Consider the following 14,037-nt stretch of genomic DNA (forward strand, 5'->3'; position numbering starts at 1 on the left):
TTCACACCGGTGTGATTTTTTTCACTCTGTGTCAAATTATCTAATGTAATCCTGGGCACTACACTCCCTCTGCCAACCTGGGGAGAACAATGGACGTCCAAGACGCTTCTTATCACCTGACAGGGGGTGGTGGGGGGGGGGGGTTTCTTATTATTTGTTATTCCAACCAGTTCCTTTCCCCTCCCATCAGGCGCCCCGGCTGGCCAGGGTCGAGGCAGTTTAGAGACCAGGATTACTGCATGTTTTTTGTGAGGGTACCTACCCTAGGGGACACGGGGAGAACATGGTTAAATATTTATAAACTAACACCCAGATGACTGGATATCTCCACCTATCTCCGCCTATACCAATCGTCTGGATATACGTATCTAAATTCATTTTTATCGCATTCACCTTACCGACAGAATGCCTCCGCCCAGATTAGGAATGACTGCCCTCCATCCTTTGCATTGGTTCTGCAATTCCTTTTTGTTTTCTCTGAATCTTCTCTCAATTGTTACCACCCACCTCTCGGCGTTTGAAAATGAGCAGATCCACAAGTTGAAATATGTAGAAACAATGTACAATGTGTCTGCCCGACAGCGATGATTCGCACACTGGATTAGAATTGAGACAAAATAAATGTTGTTGGAGCTGTTGATCTGGCTATTTGTGGTTACAGAAAGCAAGCGTGTTGTTGTTTCATAGCTTCTACTCGCAAGTTTTCACGGCTGCCTTCTCCTACAGCTGGCTGGCCGCAGAAAAAAAACTAAACTAAACAAGCAACAAGGCTTCCCGCATACAAAACTGCATCATTATCTAAATCCTCCAACCGTTCCATAACACTGAACAAAACGGTTTCGGAAGGAACATTCGTGAAGTACGCGGAGCTCGTTTTCCGGGTGATTCATTGAAAATACACAATTTTGCAGAGAATGAAAGCACGTTTAGTGGAGTTTGCTTAACAGCTGCTCCCATCAGCAGAGCGGTGGATAGAGAGGCCAAGGGAGGACGTAATGGACGAGTGAATTAAAGGAGGTAGAGTTGGGGTAGAGAGGGTTAGTAGTGCTTGAAATGTACATTTTGAATGGCCTCGACAAAACAAAGTACTTCGCAGGAGTGCGTGTGTGCGTGCATGTGCACCTGTGTACTGTATGTGCTTTAGTGCTTGGGCTTGTGAAACAGTTTCCAATTTGTCTACTACTACTACTTTTAGCCCCATTGGTTAATTGGCATTCCACCGCACGACAGCGAGGGCTGCATTGTGTTTGCTGTTTTGTCGTCCTTATCTCAGTGATGATTTGCCCCTGCCGAACAGAGGGAATTAAGAAAAGAACTCAGAAATGACAAGGCTTCTAAAGGAAAAGGCACATTCTCTTCATTTCCTTTATCCGCGACATTTCTCCCAGTCCCCCACTCTCTATTGTGGTAATTACGGTCGACGCATAACAAGCTAGTTAAATAGACCGTCTCTATGCAGTTAGAAGAGAGCACAATACATGAGAGCTCCGGGTTCAAATAGAAAAATCTACCCCTGCTCCTTTTGTTATTCTACCCGTGCATTGACAACAGTCGCACGCAGACGAGGGAAGAGGGAAAAAAAATCAATGCTGTCAAATGTGGAGATAGGAAAATGTCATTTTGACAAATGCAAGGCTTTGTGTACGCACAGATTGAATTTTGATGGATTTCTCCCCAGGCGAGGCCTCTCTTTCCTTATTTATAGATCTTCATATAACAAATGTTAAGCTATTTAGGCCTGACATCGAAAGAATATATATTCAAAGATTTGTGCCGCATTTTTTAAGATTTTTCAAAAATAGCAGACCTACAAGCTCGTAGCGCGCCACTCGGTGGCGCGCTATGAGCTTGTAGGTCTGCTATTTTTCAATAGCTAAAGTATAACATAATGCTTAGTTAAAACACCAAAAGGGGTTCCCGTACAGAATGGGTTAAACAATGATGTTACAGAAAGCAGATACAAAATGTCACCGGCACGAGAAAAAAAAAAGAGTCCATTGTTTACGCTGAATTAGTGCTTTTAAAAGATAAGTCAGATATTTGAAGCCTTTTAACCGGAGCTTCATCGGTAGGGTATTGATGTAAATTTGATTACCAGCACAATCAAACGTGTTACACAAGATTCATGTCCGTTATGATATTGCCTGCCAAAGCTTATTTTGCGTGGGTAAATCTGTTGCAAAAGGCAATTTGCATTCATTCAAACGTCAGTTCTGACACGTCAACCGAGCCCTCTCCACTCAACATACCTCCAGGGCTAGGGCTGAGCGTTAACACATTTAATTGTCGGCACAAAGCATCTGGTGTGCCTTCCATCACACACAGTGGCTTATTGTACAAGTATGCTATATTCATTTGCATCTTTTCAATTTTGGCGACAGGGCTTTATCTGCGGCTAATGAGTTCCTATTTTCCCTGTGTTTTGGTGCTGCCGATTTGTAAATCTACACGGCCGCAAAGCACAGAATATAGATAACATAATGTAATCGTCACAAACACACAGTGCCTCTGTCTGTCTGTCTGTCTGTCTGTCTGTCTGTCTCTGAATCTAAATCTCTACTTGTGTCTGTCTCGTGTAGCTGTCTACGTATGTCATCTAGCTTTCTGGTGTGACAGTCTAGACTATATGAAATAACGTATTATGTTATGTGAACGTGTCCTCGCAGACCTTGACTGACTTGTTTGTCCCGTTTTCCCACAGTCAACCTCTGGACCATGTTCCACACTAGTCAGAAACTGGGAGGATATGAGTTGGTAAGTATTCACACATGTGGCATTGTATTTTTCCTTGTTCATCAGGGTCCCCACTCCCCTCCCTCCTTCCTTCTCTCTCTTCGTATTCTCTCTCTTGCTTTTTCAGTCTATACCCTTTCCTGTCCTTTCTCTCTTTTTCTCATTCTTTCTCTACTCTTCTTCCACCCTCTCGCTCTCTCTCTCAATCACCATTTTCCCAAGGAGAACTTTTTTTGTTCAGGACCACATTTAGCAAAAATGATGCCGTTGTTTCGAATTCGAACCCCCTCGGAGTGGAAAACACATGTTCTGTGCTCTCCACTGGGCGAAGAGGAAATTGGTCAAATCGGTCATATTTTCCCATATTGGAGTCTGTAAAAATGGACTACACATTCATGTGTGCCCACGGGTATGCACGACATGCACACACACACACACACACACACACACACACACACACACACACACACACACACACACACACACACGAGAGGGAGATGAGGCGGGTGATGGAGAAAGGGAAACGGAGAGAAAGGAAAAGAGAGCGGGATGAGAGATGCCATTTGACTTGGCAGCACTACCTGTTACTTGTTCACTCACTATTCATGTTTTCAAGCGCAGGAGGAACAACGTTTGATGTTGCGGAGTAAAAAAACAAACACATTGCAAGTCCCTGTTCTTTCATTAGCTGAGCTGGTAAAATGTCATGCAAACAGACAGCCCAGCCAAGCCATAAACAGGACACAGCTCATGTAATTGGCACTCGTATTCTTTTATTAAAGCCATTCTATCTGCTGCTGATTAGGGTGCGCTTCATGTCGAGGCCGTGTTAGCTTGGCAAGCGCCCCCAACGTAGGTTTATACGTTCGCTGAATGCCACTTGTCATTCTTCCAGCAAAACCAGCCGGCGCAGAAAAAGGTCATACGTGTTAAGGTCTTAAGTGTCCAGTGTTATGGAAGAGGAGGAGGGCTACAGTATATAGGCTGTTTGTTTGTGTTTATGTTGGAGCGCAGTGTTGCCTTTATGATCCCCACTGGAGTAACTGGAACATCGTGACTCAGTAACTTCCCTGAGAGACCTGGGAAGAAATATGCTGCTGATTAGACCACCACAAAACACACCCTACACTTTTGTTGTCTTCTTTCTTTCTTTCTTTCTTTCTTTTCTTTCTCTTTCTTTCTCTCTCTCTGTACACTATGTCTCTCTTCTCACCATTGGCCTAATCTGTACTCTTTATCTCTCTCTTTTTTTTGGTCGTCACGTCTTTCCACCCCTCTAGATCACGGTGCGCCGACAGTGGAAGCATGTGTACGACGAATTGGGAGGGAACCCCAGCAGCACAAGTGCTGCCACCTGTACACGCAGACATTACGAGAGGTGAGTTATCACACATGAATATATATTTCTTCTTTTCTTTTTCGTCAACGTACTATTATTTCCCATATGAACTGTAACATATGGGTAATACATAGGGTATTGTGAAACGCATTGTTCAAAATCCGCCTGTGGTGGATTAGGGGCTGCACACAGCTGTGCTAAATGAGTGTTCACACTCATTTTATTCATCAACGTTGATTCAAGGTCTGGATTGAGATTGAGATTGAGCGTATTGATCTCCCTGACGCTCGTATTAAGGTGTGCGAGTCGATGCGGTACAAGTGTTAAAAGCGCATTAGAACGTGCACAGACCAGGGGGGCAGTCAGACAGATATTTTGTGAAGCCACAAGGAAATCGGGATTTCCTGAAAGTTCTGTTGTGGCGCTGTCATTGGGCCCAAAAAAACCCCATAGCCCCATAGAAGTCCATGTATTTGGGCCCAACTTCACCTAGACTGTATTACCTTAATAAACATGGTCATGAATACTTTTTGCTTCCAGTCACTAGTTTAAAGTCTCATTTCTAATGTCATAATATTCTTTTTGGAAAATTATGGTCCCATTTATAAAAAATAAATGACCGTAAAGATTCCCCGCCCACTCGAGTCAAAATAAAAACCAACTAAGAAGAAGGGGGGGAAGTCCCGCCTCGTTGTCTGGGCCAGCCAATGGGCCAGCTGGGCCCAAACGGATCTAGAAAGATGGCGACTTACAATTCAAGGACTGACGGGCTTCATTTTACGTTCATGTTAGACCCGGGGAACGCTTTGTCCATATTTCTTACAGTCTATGGCACAGACCCAGCCCCAATAACGCTGGGAAAGGGATTCAATTGTGTATATCTCTGGGATTGATTGATTCCGTCTCGCCCCAAAAGAACCGTCTGAACTCCCTCCAATTGGATAGTTTTTAATATTCATTGACCTAGATGTGGTAGATAAGAATATCACAGCAGCTGCATTCTTCCCTTTGAACCCTTGGACTACCAATCCCAATTTTTTTGTTTGGGTAACAAATTGGCATATTTTTAATTCATTGTTTTAACATTAATAGAAAGATCTGGTGGTTTGAACAGATGTTTTTTTTATTTTTTTTATTGCTAGTGTATTCTCTCGAATTGCCACCAGATGGCGGGAACGCACCATTATGTTGATTTTGGCCAAAATGGACTAATCTTCGTAAGTCACTTCCGGTTCAACGATCAACAACATCCTGTAGTATTTTGACCCTAGTCAATAGCTTGGCTGGTCCGGATTGCTAAGCTAATGCTATATTTTTCATAACTAAGTCAAATTAACCTCAAATCAACCCCAAAACATCGCAAAATATCACATTTTTTACAGCGACGCACATAGAGAAGGCGCGCGTGCACGATAGCGCACGATCACGCGGATTTCGGCCGTTTTCTGGTAAATTACATCCAACATTAGTGATATTAGCGAAGAATTTTTTGCTCCATTGAACCCCCGATAACTGACATTGATTGACATTCCGTTAATTCCGTGAATGGGAGGTTTGTATTTTTAGCAATAATCCGTTTTTTCCGGGAACGGTAGGCCAGGGGTTAAGCCTGGTCTATACTGATTTTAGACTCGTCACTTGGCCAAGAATTGCGTTCGTGACACGTTGTGGGCCTTTGCGTGTGAAATGTGTATATGTTATTTTGGGGGGGCGCATGTATGACACCATCTTACGGTGGCTTATTATGGACCAGGCATTATACTGTTTATGTACACACCTTGTTGTGTGGTTGTGTGGGACCGGCGAGGTGAAACGGTTCACATAATTGCGTCCTAATGTATTCATCTAATCAGGCAGTCAGACGCAGCTGCGCTGCAGCATTTTGAACCGCCGCATTGTAAGCATCACTCAGAGGGTGTTACTGAACCAAAGCAAACATATGGATATGATCCTGAGGGAAGCTGTGAAGAGGTGTATTCATGCACACGCACGCACGCACGCGAGCACACACACACACACACACACACCCATTTCCCAAGGTTAAACAAATGCCAAATGCGATCTCGCAGTCAAGCACGAGATAACCAGCCGCTCATAAAGCGAGTCGTCCCTGCAGGCCGCCCGACCCCTCTCCAAAGCCCCCTCGGGCTGCTGTGTGTGTGTGTGTGTGTGTGTGCGCTCACTTGTGAGCGTGCCTCAGCCACAGACGTACGTACAGTACCTGGGAGAGCAATATCCTGCCAATACCATATATGAGGGAACAGGGGGGCGACTTTTATATATCCTATGGAGATTAACTAATTCTGAACGGGAACCCATTTTGGTGTCAGCATCATGTCGTGCTTTAGCTATTGAAAAATAGCAGATCTACAAGCTCATAGCGCGCCACCGAGTGGCGCGCTACGAGCTTGTAGGTCTGCTATTTTAGAAAAATCGAAGAACGACTGACATTTTTTAGAATCTGATCTCGGGTCAGAATGGGTTCATCAGACCAGTGTGTGTCCTAGTGGAAACCTCGTATGAATCTGATCTCAGGTCAGAATGGGTTAAGTTGGTGTAAGCAACTTTGCACTATAGTACTATACTATACAGTGGCGGCGGCGGCGGCTTTTCAAGCTTTTGTATCGGTTCCGTATTGTTGTCTTTCGGCGTCTTTATGATCTGATTTGGTCATGTGAAACAAGCTGGGATATTAGCCCATTTTGGGCAGGAACCCCCTTTTGGTGTTAGCATTATGCTATGCTTTAGCTATTGAAAAATAGCAGATCTACAAGCTCATCTACGAGCTATTTTTGAAAAATCTGATCTCGGGTAAAAATGGGTTCGGTAGATACAGCACAACTCTACAGACGGTGTCCACCGACACACTGGTACGAAGTACCCGGATGTTGTAGGTCTGCTATTTTTGAAAGATTGTGAGAATGTTCCGCAAATCTTTGAATATATTCTTTCACAGCGAACGTTTTTAACTCAAGTCTTTGCTTCTGAGAGGTCCCAGGAACAACATATTTTCAGATGGGAGTCGGCGGCCAATTACATACATTTTTGGGGGTCCTTGGCATGAAAATGTTTGAGAACCACTGATATAGAAACATGGGTTTTTCAGAAAACTCGTGATTTGTAGAATCAACGTCGGGTCAAAATAGGTTAACCCAATAAAAGCAGGAAAGCATCGGTCTCATTTTAGCTTTTTTGCGTTGGCTAAGCTCAGTGTGTCACGTCGTGCCACACTATGAGCGAGTGTTTCAACAAGTTTGAATAATTTAGATTTTGTTTTACACAAATCTTCTCTTCCGTGGGGTCCCTGGCACAAAACATTTTTAGATAGTGGTCTGCGGCCATATCTATCTATCTATCTATCTATCTATCTATCTATCTATCTATCTATCTATCTATCTATCTGATCTATCTATAAATGCAGTCTCTGTGTGTACGCATGTCTGTAATCCATGTAACTCGAGAACCGTTCGCACCACCGACTTCAAACCCATAGTTCTCCAGAACCGCCACAAAAGGCCTCTCCCGGGCTCTGGACAGGGCCATGCTCCATATATGGAGCTGGCCTGTTCTGACATAACAAATTATGTTTTGACATCCGCATAGACTCCAAATTTGGGCATGCCTGACAAAGAACTCCATATATGGGCATAAAAGGGACACATACATACAGTAACAACTGGGTGGGGGGGGGGCATCCATTTCCAACTTGCTTTGTTCCAAGTAGGCCAGTGCCCAACGGGCACCACACATACACGGTGTACGTCTGTAATCCACGTAACTCGAGAACCGCTCGCCCCACCGACTTCGAAAACACACGCGTTCCACACACCGCCACAGGGAATGCTGTGCCCGGTGTCGAGTCGGTCGGATACACCGCTGTCCAGAACCAGCACAAAAGGCCTCTGGACCTGATCACCGCTATATCTCCATATATGGAGCTGGCCTGTTCTGACATCACACCACTCCATATTTGGGCATGCCTGACACAGAACTCCATATATAGGAATAAAGAGACACAGAGAGACAGATACAGAAATATGATATGGGCATAAAAGGGACACAGACAGATGGGTGGAGCGGGTACTCTGACACGGGTGGAACGGGTGTTGCCCAGCCGGGTGGGGCGTGGATCTCCAACTTCCATCGTTACCGACTAGGTGCTCTACAGCCGGGCACCGGTCCTTGGTACAGATCTTTGGAAATGAGGGACATATATATATATATATATTGAGAGCAGCAGGGGTCTTTGGCCTCAGCTCACGGCTTTCCACCATTCACTGGTCGTTTTCCCCGTCCTGCATCTGTTTTTGATTGATTGATTGGTTATTTTATTAGACAATAACAAATGCAAAACAGTACATGGTACGGTCAAAGCACATTTATCCAAAAGGATAGCACCGTGCGGTCTTGTTTCCATTCGGGTCCCATGCATTCATTCACGACACAATGATGACCGTAATCGAGATACCTCACAAACAAAAACTATTTACAGTCCTACCAAGATGACTCTGGCTGGCCCAAGGCACCCTGGGCAAGACCTACGCTGTAAAAGACTATCATTTGTTTGGGGTGGAAGTTGCGGGATTTTAGCGGAAGTATCGGCCAAGGAAATGACGTTGATGCTTTACAAATCAGTCAGGGAAATTTTCGTATCCGGGGGAAATACATCCGACGGATGTTCCGGAAAGATACGTCCGCCGATAGCTTCTCTGCTCTCTGCTCAGCTTGTGACCAGGCTTTTCTTTTCGACAGATAAGTAAGCCTGGGACCGAGGCTATAGGCCCAAGGGACACATATATGTGTCCCTTCTGCAAACAGGCAGAAAACTTGTGTTGTCCCCTCGATGTTGAGCTTCCTCTCTCAAAATGGGACTTGAGACATGAGATTCTCCATGAAAGCAGTTGTCGTCGTTGCTTGTTTTGCCGTTGATGGTAGAGAGAGATGAAAAATTGACGGCAGAGAATGTAAGGTTGACGCACGTACAGTACACTGTACTGCAATATTTGCCATTTAAAAAGGATGAAATCTCTCTTTTGGATATATATTGGTCTACTGCCACATCACAGAGGTGCTGAGGTGTGACTTGCTGCTGCTGCGCTGGCCTTCTCTCTCTCTCTCTCCAGCCGCCGAGGAGCGAGAAAGCAGCTGAGAGAAAAGAATGCTGAATCAATAGAAAGCAATAATATCCACACACTGCAGAATATCAGCCTGACTTGAGAGAGAGAGAGAGAGAGCATTAGAGAGAGAGAGAGAGAAACACAAAGAATAAGAGTCTGGAGGTAAGAGTATAAGGGAAAGACGGAGGAGTTGAGAGAGACTGGGGAGTAAGCGAAAGGGTAGGGGGGCATGGGAGAGAGAAGGTGAGGTCTACACGAGGGAGGGGTTGAGAGAGAGACAGACAGAGAGAGAGAGAGCGCAGCTGAGCTGTAGCCAAGCAGGTTTCCATTCGGGAGGGGAATATAATTTTAGCTGAGCCTCCATGTTTAGGGTCTGCTCGGAGGGCAATTAGCTTCATTGTATTAACTCAGCAAACACGGCCATTCTCTCTCTCTCTCCGGCGTGATGAATGAGGTTGTTTGTGGGCCCGCTGAAGTGTGTGTTTGTTCCCCCAGAGGCGGGGTCTTTGTGCCCGCCCCCCCCCCCCCCCCCCCCTTTAATCATTAGTCACAACGTGCCACAAAAATATAATTCACAGAGAAAAGGAATGTGTGCAAAGGTTGTGCAAAGTGGAACAAGTGCTGCCGTTTCCCCTCCCGCCTCTCAAAAGGGTCACTTCTGATTTGCCCACCAGCAGGCCCGACTTATCCCATTTTGCGCGGGACCCCCTTTTGGTGTTAGCACTATGCTATGCTTTAGCTGTTGAAAAATAGCAGATCTACTAGCTTGAGCTTGTAGATCTGCTATTTTTTGAAAAATCTAAGAACGACTGACATGGAAACATGGCTTTTTCAAGAAAACTGTCAGGATGTAGAAGACATTTTTTTAATCTGATCTCAGGTCAGAATGAAAACTGTCAGGATGTAGAAGACATTTTTTAGAATCTGATCTCAGGTCAGAACGGGTTAAGGGGGGGGAAGAGAGTCTCCGGCTGGCAGCGGGGTTTGGGAGGGGAAACAATATTTTTTAGGTTACACATAATTGCTCTCGGATGAAGTGGACATTCTTGGCTCTCTCCCCCACTTTGATTTGGAGGCCCCCCCCCCCCCCCCCCCACCACCACAAGTGCCCACCGGCCCTCATTTTGAATTATACGCATCATCCTTCTAAACTGCCCCCCTCCCCTCTAATGGTAAAATCATCTGGAATGGTTGCCTAGGAGATTGTTATTGTGAGAGATAGATAGAGCCAGGGCCATAATCACTGTATTTATGCTCTCTGTGTGCATGAGACAAGCAGCAGTCGCTCGCTCGCTGGGCGTACGGCCGTACGCGCCACGGTTTCACATTGAATGGGAGGTAACCTCGGTTCATTGTCAATTTCCAAAGTTAGTGGTTTTAACCCATTCTGGGGCGGGAAGAACCCCTTTTGGTGTTAGCATTACGTTATGCTTTATAGCTATTGAAAAATAGCAGATCTACAAGCTCATAGCGCGCCACCGAGTGGCGCGCTACGAGCTTGTAGGTCTGCTGTTTTTGAAAAATTGAAGAAACACGGCTTTTCAGAAAACTGTCAGGATGTAGAAGACATTTTTAGAATCTGATCTCAGGTCAGAATGGGTTAAGTTGCAAGACCCCCCCCCCCAACAATCACCCCCTGTCCCGCGTCTCTCTCCCTCACTCAGCCGTTCATTCATTATCGCCAACAGAGTAAGAGTAGGGAAAAAAAGAAATCAATGTAGAAATGTCCAAGCCGATGTTCTGGCTCCATCTCTCCGGCACTACTAAGAGAAGCTTTAATGATATTTATTTAAACCGTTTCCCCAGATTAGCTGTCAGGGCCCTGGCGCTCTGAATTAAAAATGAGGTCATGAAAGAGATGGCATCAATAACCTTGAAATAGACTGCACGTTTGCTTCTGTGCTATGTCTCTCTCTCTCTCTCTCTCCTGCTTCATCCCCCTCTTTCTGCCCTTGTTCTCTCTCTCTCTCTCTCTCTCTCTCTCTCTCTCTCTTTCTTTCTGTCCCTGTGTGTTGCTCCCTCTCTCCCTTCTCTCTTGTTGGGTCTCTCCGCTCCCTGCCTGCATGCCTGCCTGCCTGCCTGGTACTTCATGCTGTTTCTTTCATTATACAGGTCAGCGCCTTTTAACAGCCCTATACATATTTAATCTCCTCCTGGTTTCCTACGCGATCTCCCGTTACAGAAACACTGCACTTCTTCTCCATCCATCGCTCCTCGTTCCCTAGCCCGGTTACATGTTTTTCAATACCATGCCATGCCCTGGCATCCTAATGTAATTGCACGAGGGGGGGGGGGGGGGGGGGTTGGGTTGGCAGGGAGGTTGGTTTGGAAAGGGGGGTGGGGTGGGGGGGGGGGGGGGGGGCTGTTATATCCATGGCAACAGAGAGGCAATTTAGAATAATTTTGCTATTTAAAAACTCAGAGGATTTTGGGCAGGAGATGTAGAGATTGAAACAGAGAATGCGAGGGAGAGGTGTGTGGGGTGGGGGGACATTTAATCACCAAAGCACTAGATGTGTGCCATTATGTACTGTATGTTAGGAGAAGAATGCAACATCGGGTCTAAAATGAAATGTGCTTCGGTTAAGATGGCGGAGATACCGTACTGCAGTGGCTCTCGAGTACTGTATGGTCATGTCAAGGACCCCCCCCTCCCCCATTTGAAAATATTTAAGCCATTAGAGGAGATTTGTCACGATTTTGGCTTAACCCATTTTGGGGCGCGAACCCCTTTTGGTGTTAGCATTATGTTATGCTTTAGCTTTTGAAAAATAGCAGATCTACAAGCTTGTAGGTCTGCTATTTTTGAAAAATCGACTGACATAGAAACGTAGCTTTTTCAGAAAACTGTCAGGATGTAGAAGACATTTTTTTAGAATCTGATCTCAGGTCAAAATGGACCCCGGGGGAGAACCAGTGGCTGTACCATATGTTTGTTTCTTTACGGACAGCCTCGTGCCAGTTCCAATCTCAGGTCCGTTAGTTGCTTCATTGATCCAGCTGCCGTTCTATAGCCCTCGTCGTGGTATCAGTATAACTCCGTGTCCAACTGAGGCCGCTCCCCAGACAGCGCGTATATTTCACTGTCCACACACATTAGGAAACCTGAAGCCAGTGACCATGCTATAAGGATCATAGTAGCTAAAGGAGCCTGCAGAGGGGAAAAAGGAGAAGGGAGGGAGGGGGAAGATTGTTTTCTAATTCTATTCTGTTAGATGTATATTGCACCAGTCAGCATCCCCACTGTGCATATACCCTTTTGCTGTATTGCAGATACATCAAACATAAGAACACCGGTATATAATAGCCCACCACTGTAACAGCGGCCCTGTCGAAGACGTTAGCTCTAACACTGGTTTTTCAGATCAATATTGTTTCTTGTTCTAAAGGCAGGGGGGGGATATCAGTGGATTTCACTGGCTGTTGCTGGAGACCTAATATCACCTTGATGCCCTCTGCTTTTCTATTCAGAGGGGGGGGGGGGGGGGGGCAATACCAATTATGAAACACAAAATACTACAATATCTACAAGCTTACAACTGCAAAAAAGGAAAATAAACATTCCGTCTATATTAATGACATACCCAAAATGTGGATGACAGCATTCAAGTGTTCAGTGAATGAACAAATATGACTCAAAACTTAAAGGAACATTCCACCCATTTTCAACCTTATCTTCATATAATTGGCCCCCATTAATGCCGATTATTAATAATCACTCTGTGACTCATTGGGGGCTATAAACAGAATTACATCATTGATGGGGGGGGGGGGGGATTCCAATCTGATGGAAACGGCAGCCTTTGTATTCCTGAAAAGTTGGCACTCTGAAATAGGAAGCCATTGTTCTTCAGTTTGAAACGACAAAACCTGCCTAAAACAATGACTGTCACTGTCCACACAGCTCTCGTCTGAGACACAGTGAGTAGACACAAACGGTGATCTTATGAGCATTCATGAAGACCACTTATATGAAAATTAGGTTGGGAAATGTGTGAAGTGCTCCTTTACCAATGAAGTGACCTGAGGAGGGAGAGGAACATATTGTACGGTATCATTTACACCAATTATTTTGACGCTAAATGTCGCTTCATGTGACTGTTCAGTGTCAAAACATGCAGAGGACCTGAGGCTGATTCGCCAAATGTCTTCTAAATCCTATAGTCAAAGTTTTATGAAAAAAATCACACCCGTGTTTGTATTGGGGGTGGGGGGGGGGGGTCGCGAGAGATGGCCAAAGCAATTCCGGGGGTCCCCACTAGCCAAAAACGTTGGGAAACCCCCGTGCTCGGCAATCGACTGAATCTATTCAAGTCCGCAGGAATCCATAATCTGCTCATTGCAGCAAATTAAATTAATGTTAAATTTTTCCAAGAGACGAGAGAGTCTCACTTGTAGGGCAGCCAGAATGAACATGTAGCAGCTATTTTTGGAGCATGAAATGCTTTTTTGGGGGGGGGGGGGGGGGTAAGCATAATCTAAAGAGACCTGAATGTTTGTTCATGCTGAATAGTGGACAGTTATTTTAAACGCTCACTGCCCCTTTCTCTTGGCATAACACCTGCAATGTGGGCAGGGGAGGGGGGAGGAAGGGGGGGGCAGCTAATGAGAGCCAGCCCCCAGGGGGAAACGGTAGAGGTCATTTTAAATCTGGTATTTCCAGACTTGACAAAAGAACTTACGTTTTTCATACATTCCTGCGCTGCCCCCCTGTTTTAACCACATGAATCGGGGTCACTTCGAGTGGTTTGGCTTTGAGACAAAAGAGGGGCTTTGAGGCACAAATCTGTGCCGAGCCGAGGAACCAGCAACAATGTCCGTTTATCCCTCTGTTGGCGTCTTGCCCCT

The 14,037-nt window shown here is 45.4% G+C and overlaps 1 protein-coding gene and 1 long non-coding RNA gene across 2 annotated transcripts in view; one reads left to right on the plus strand and one right to left on the minus strand.

Moving 5' to 3' along the window:
* LOC310865944 overlaps nucleotides 1-14,037 on the minus strand; it is a 197,185-nt gene that overhangs the window by 117,668 nt on the left and 65,480 nt on the right. The gene's annotated exons all lie outside the window — the stretch shown is intronic.
* Nucleotides 1-14,037, plus strand: part of LOC310865190 (AT-rich interactive domain-containing protein 5B-like) — a gene marked incomplete at both ends in the record, with an annotated part of 95,267 nt that overhangs the window by 68,184 nt on the left and 13,046 nt on the right. The window contains 2 exons of the mRNA XM_083774214.1: nucleotides 2,702-2,754; nucleotides 4,014-4,111. Of these exons, the coding sequence (XP_083630340.1) occupies nucleotides 2,702-2,754; nucleotides 4,014-4,111 (151 nt within the window). The remainder of the gene's footprint in view (nucleotides 1-2,701; nucleotides 2,755-4,013; nucleotides 4,112-14,037) is intronic.

Source organism: Protomyctophum parallelum (genome assembly GCF_964188405.1).
Source record: "Protomyctophum parallelum genome assembly, chromosome: 10".
Lineage (NCBI taxonomy): Eukaryota > Metazoa > Chordata > Actinopteri > Myctophiformes > Myctophidae > Protomyctophum > Protomyctophum parallelum.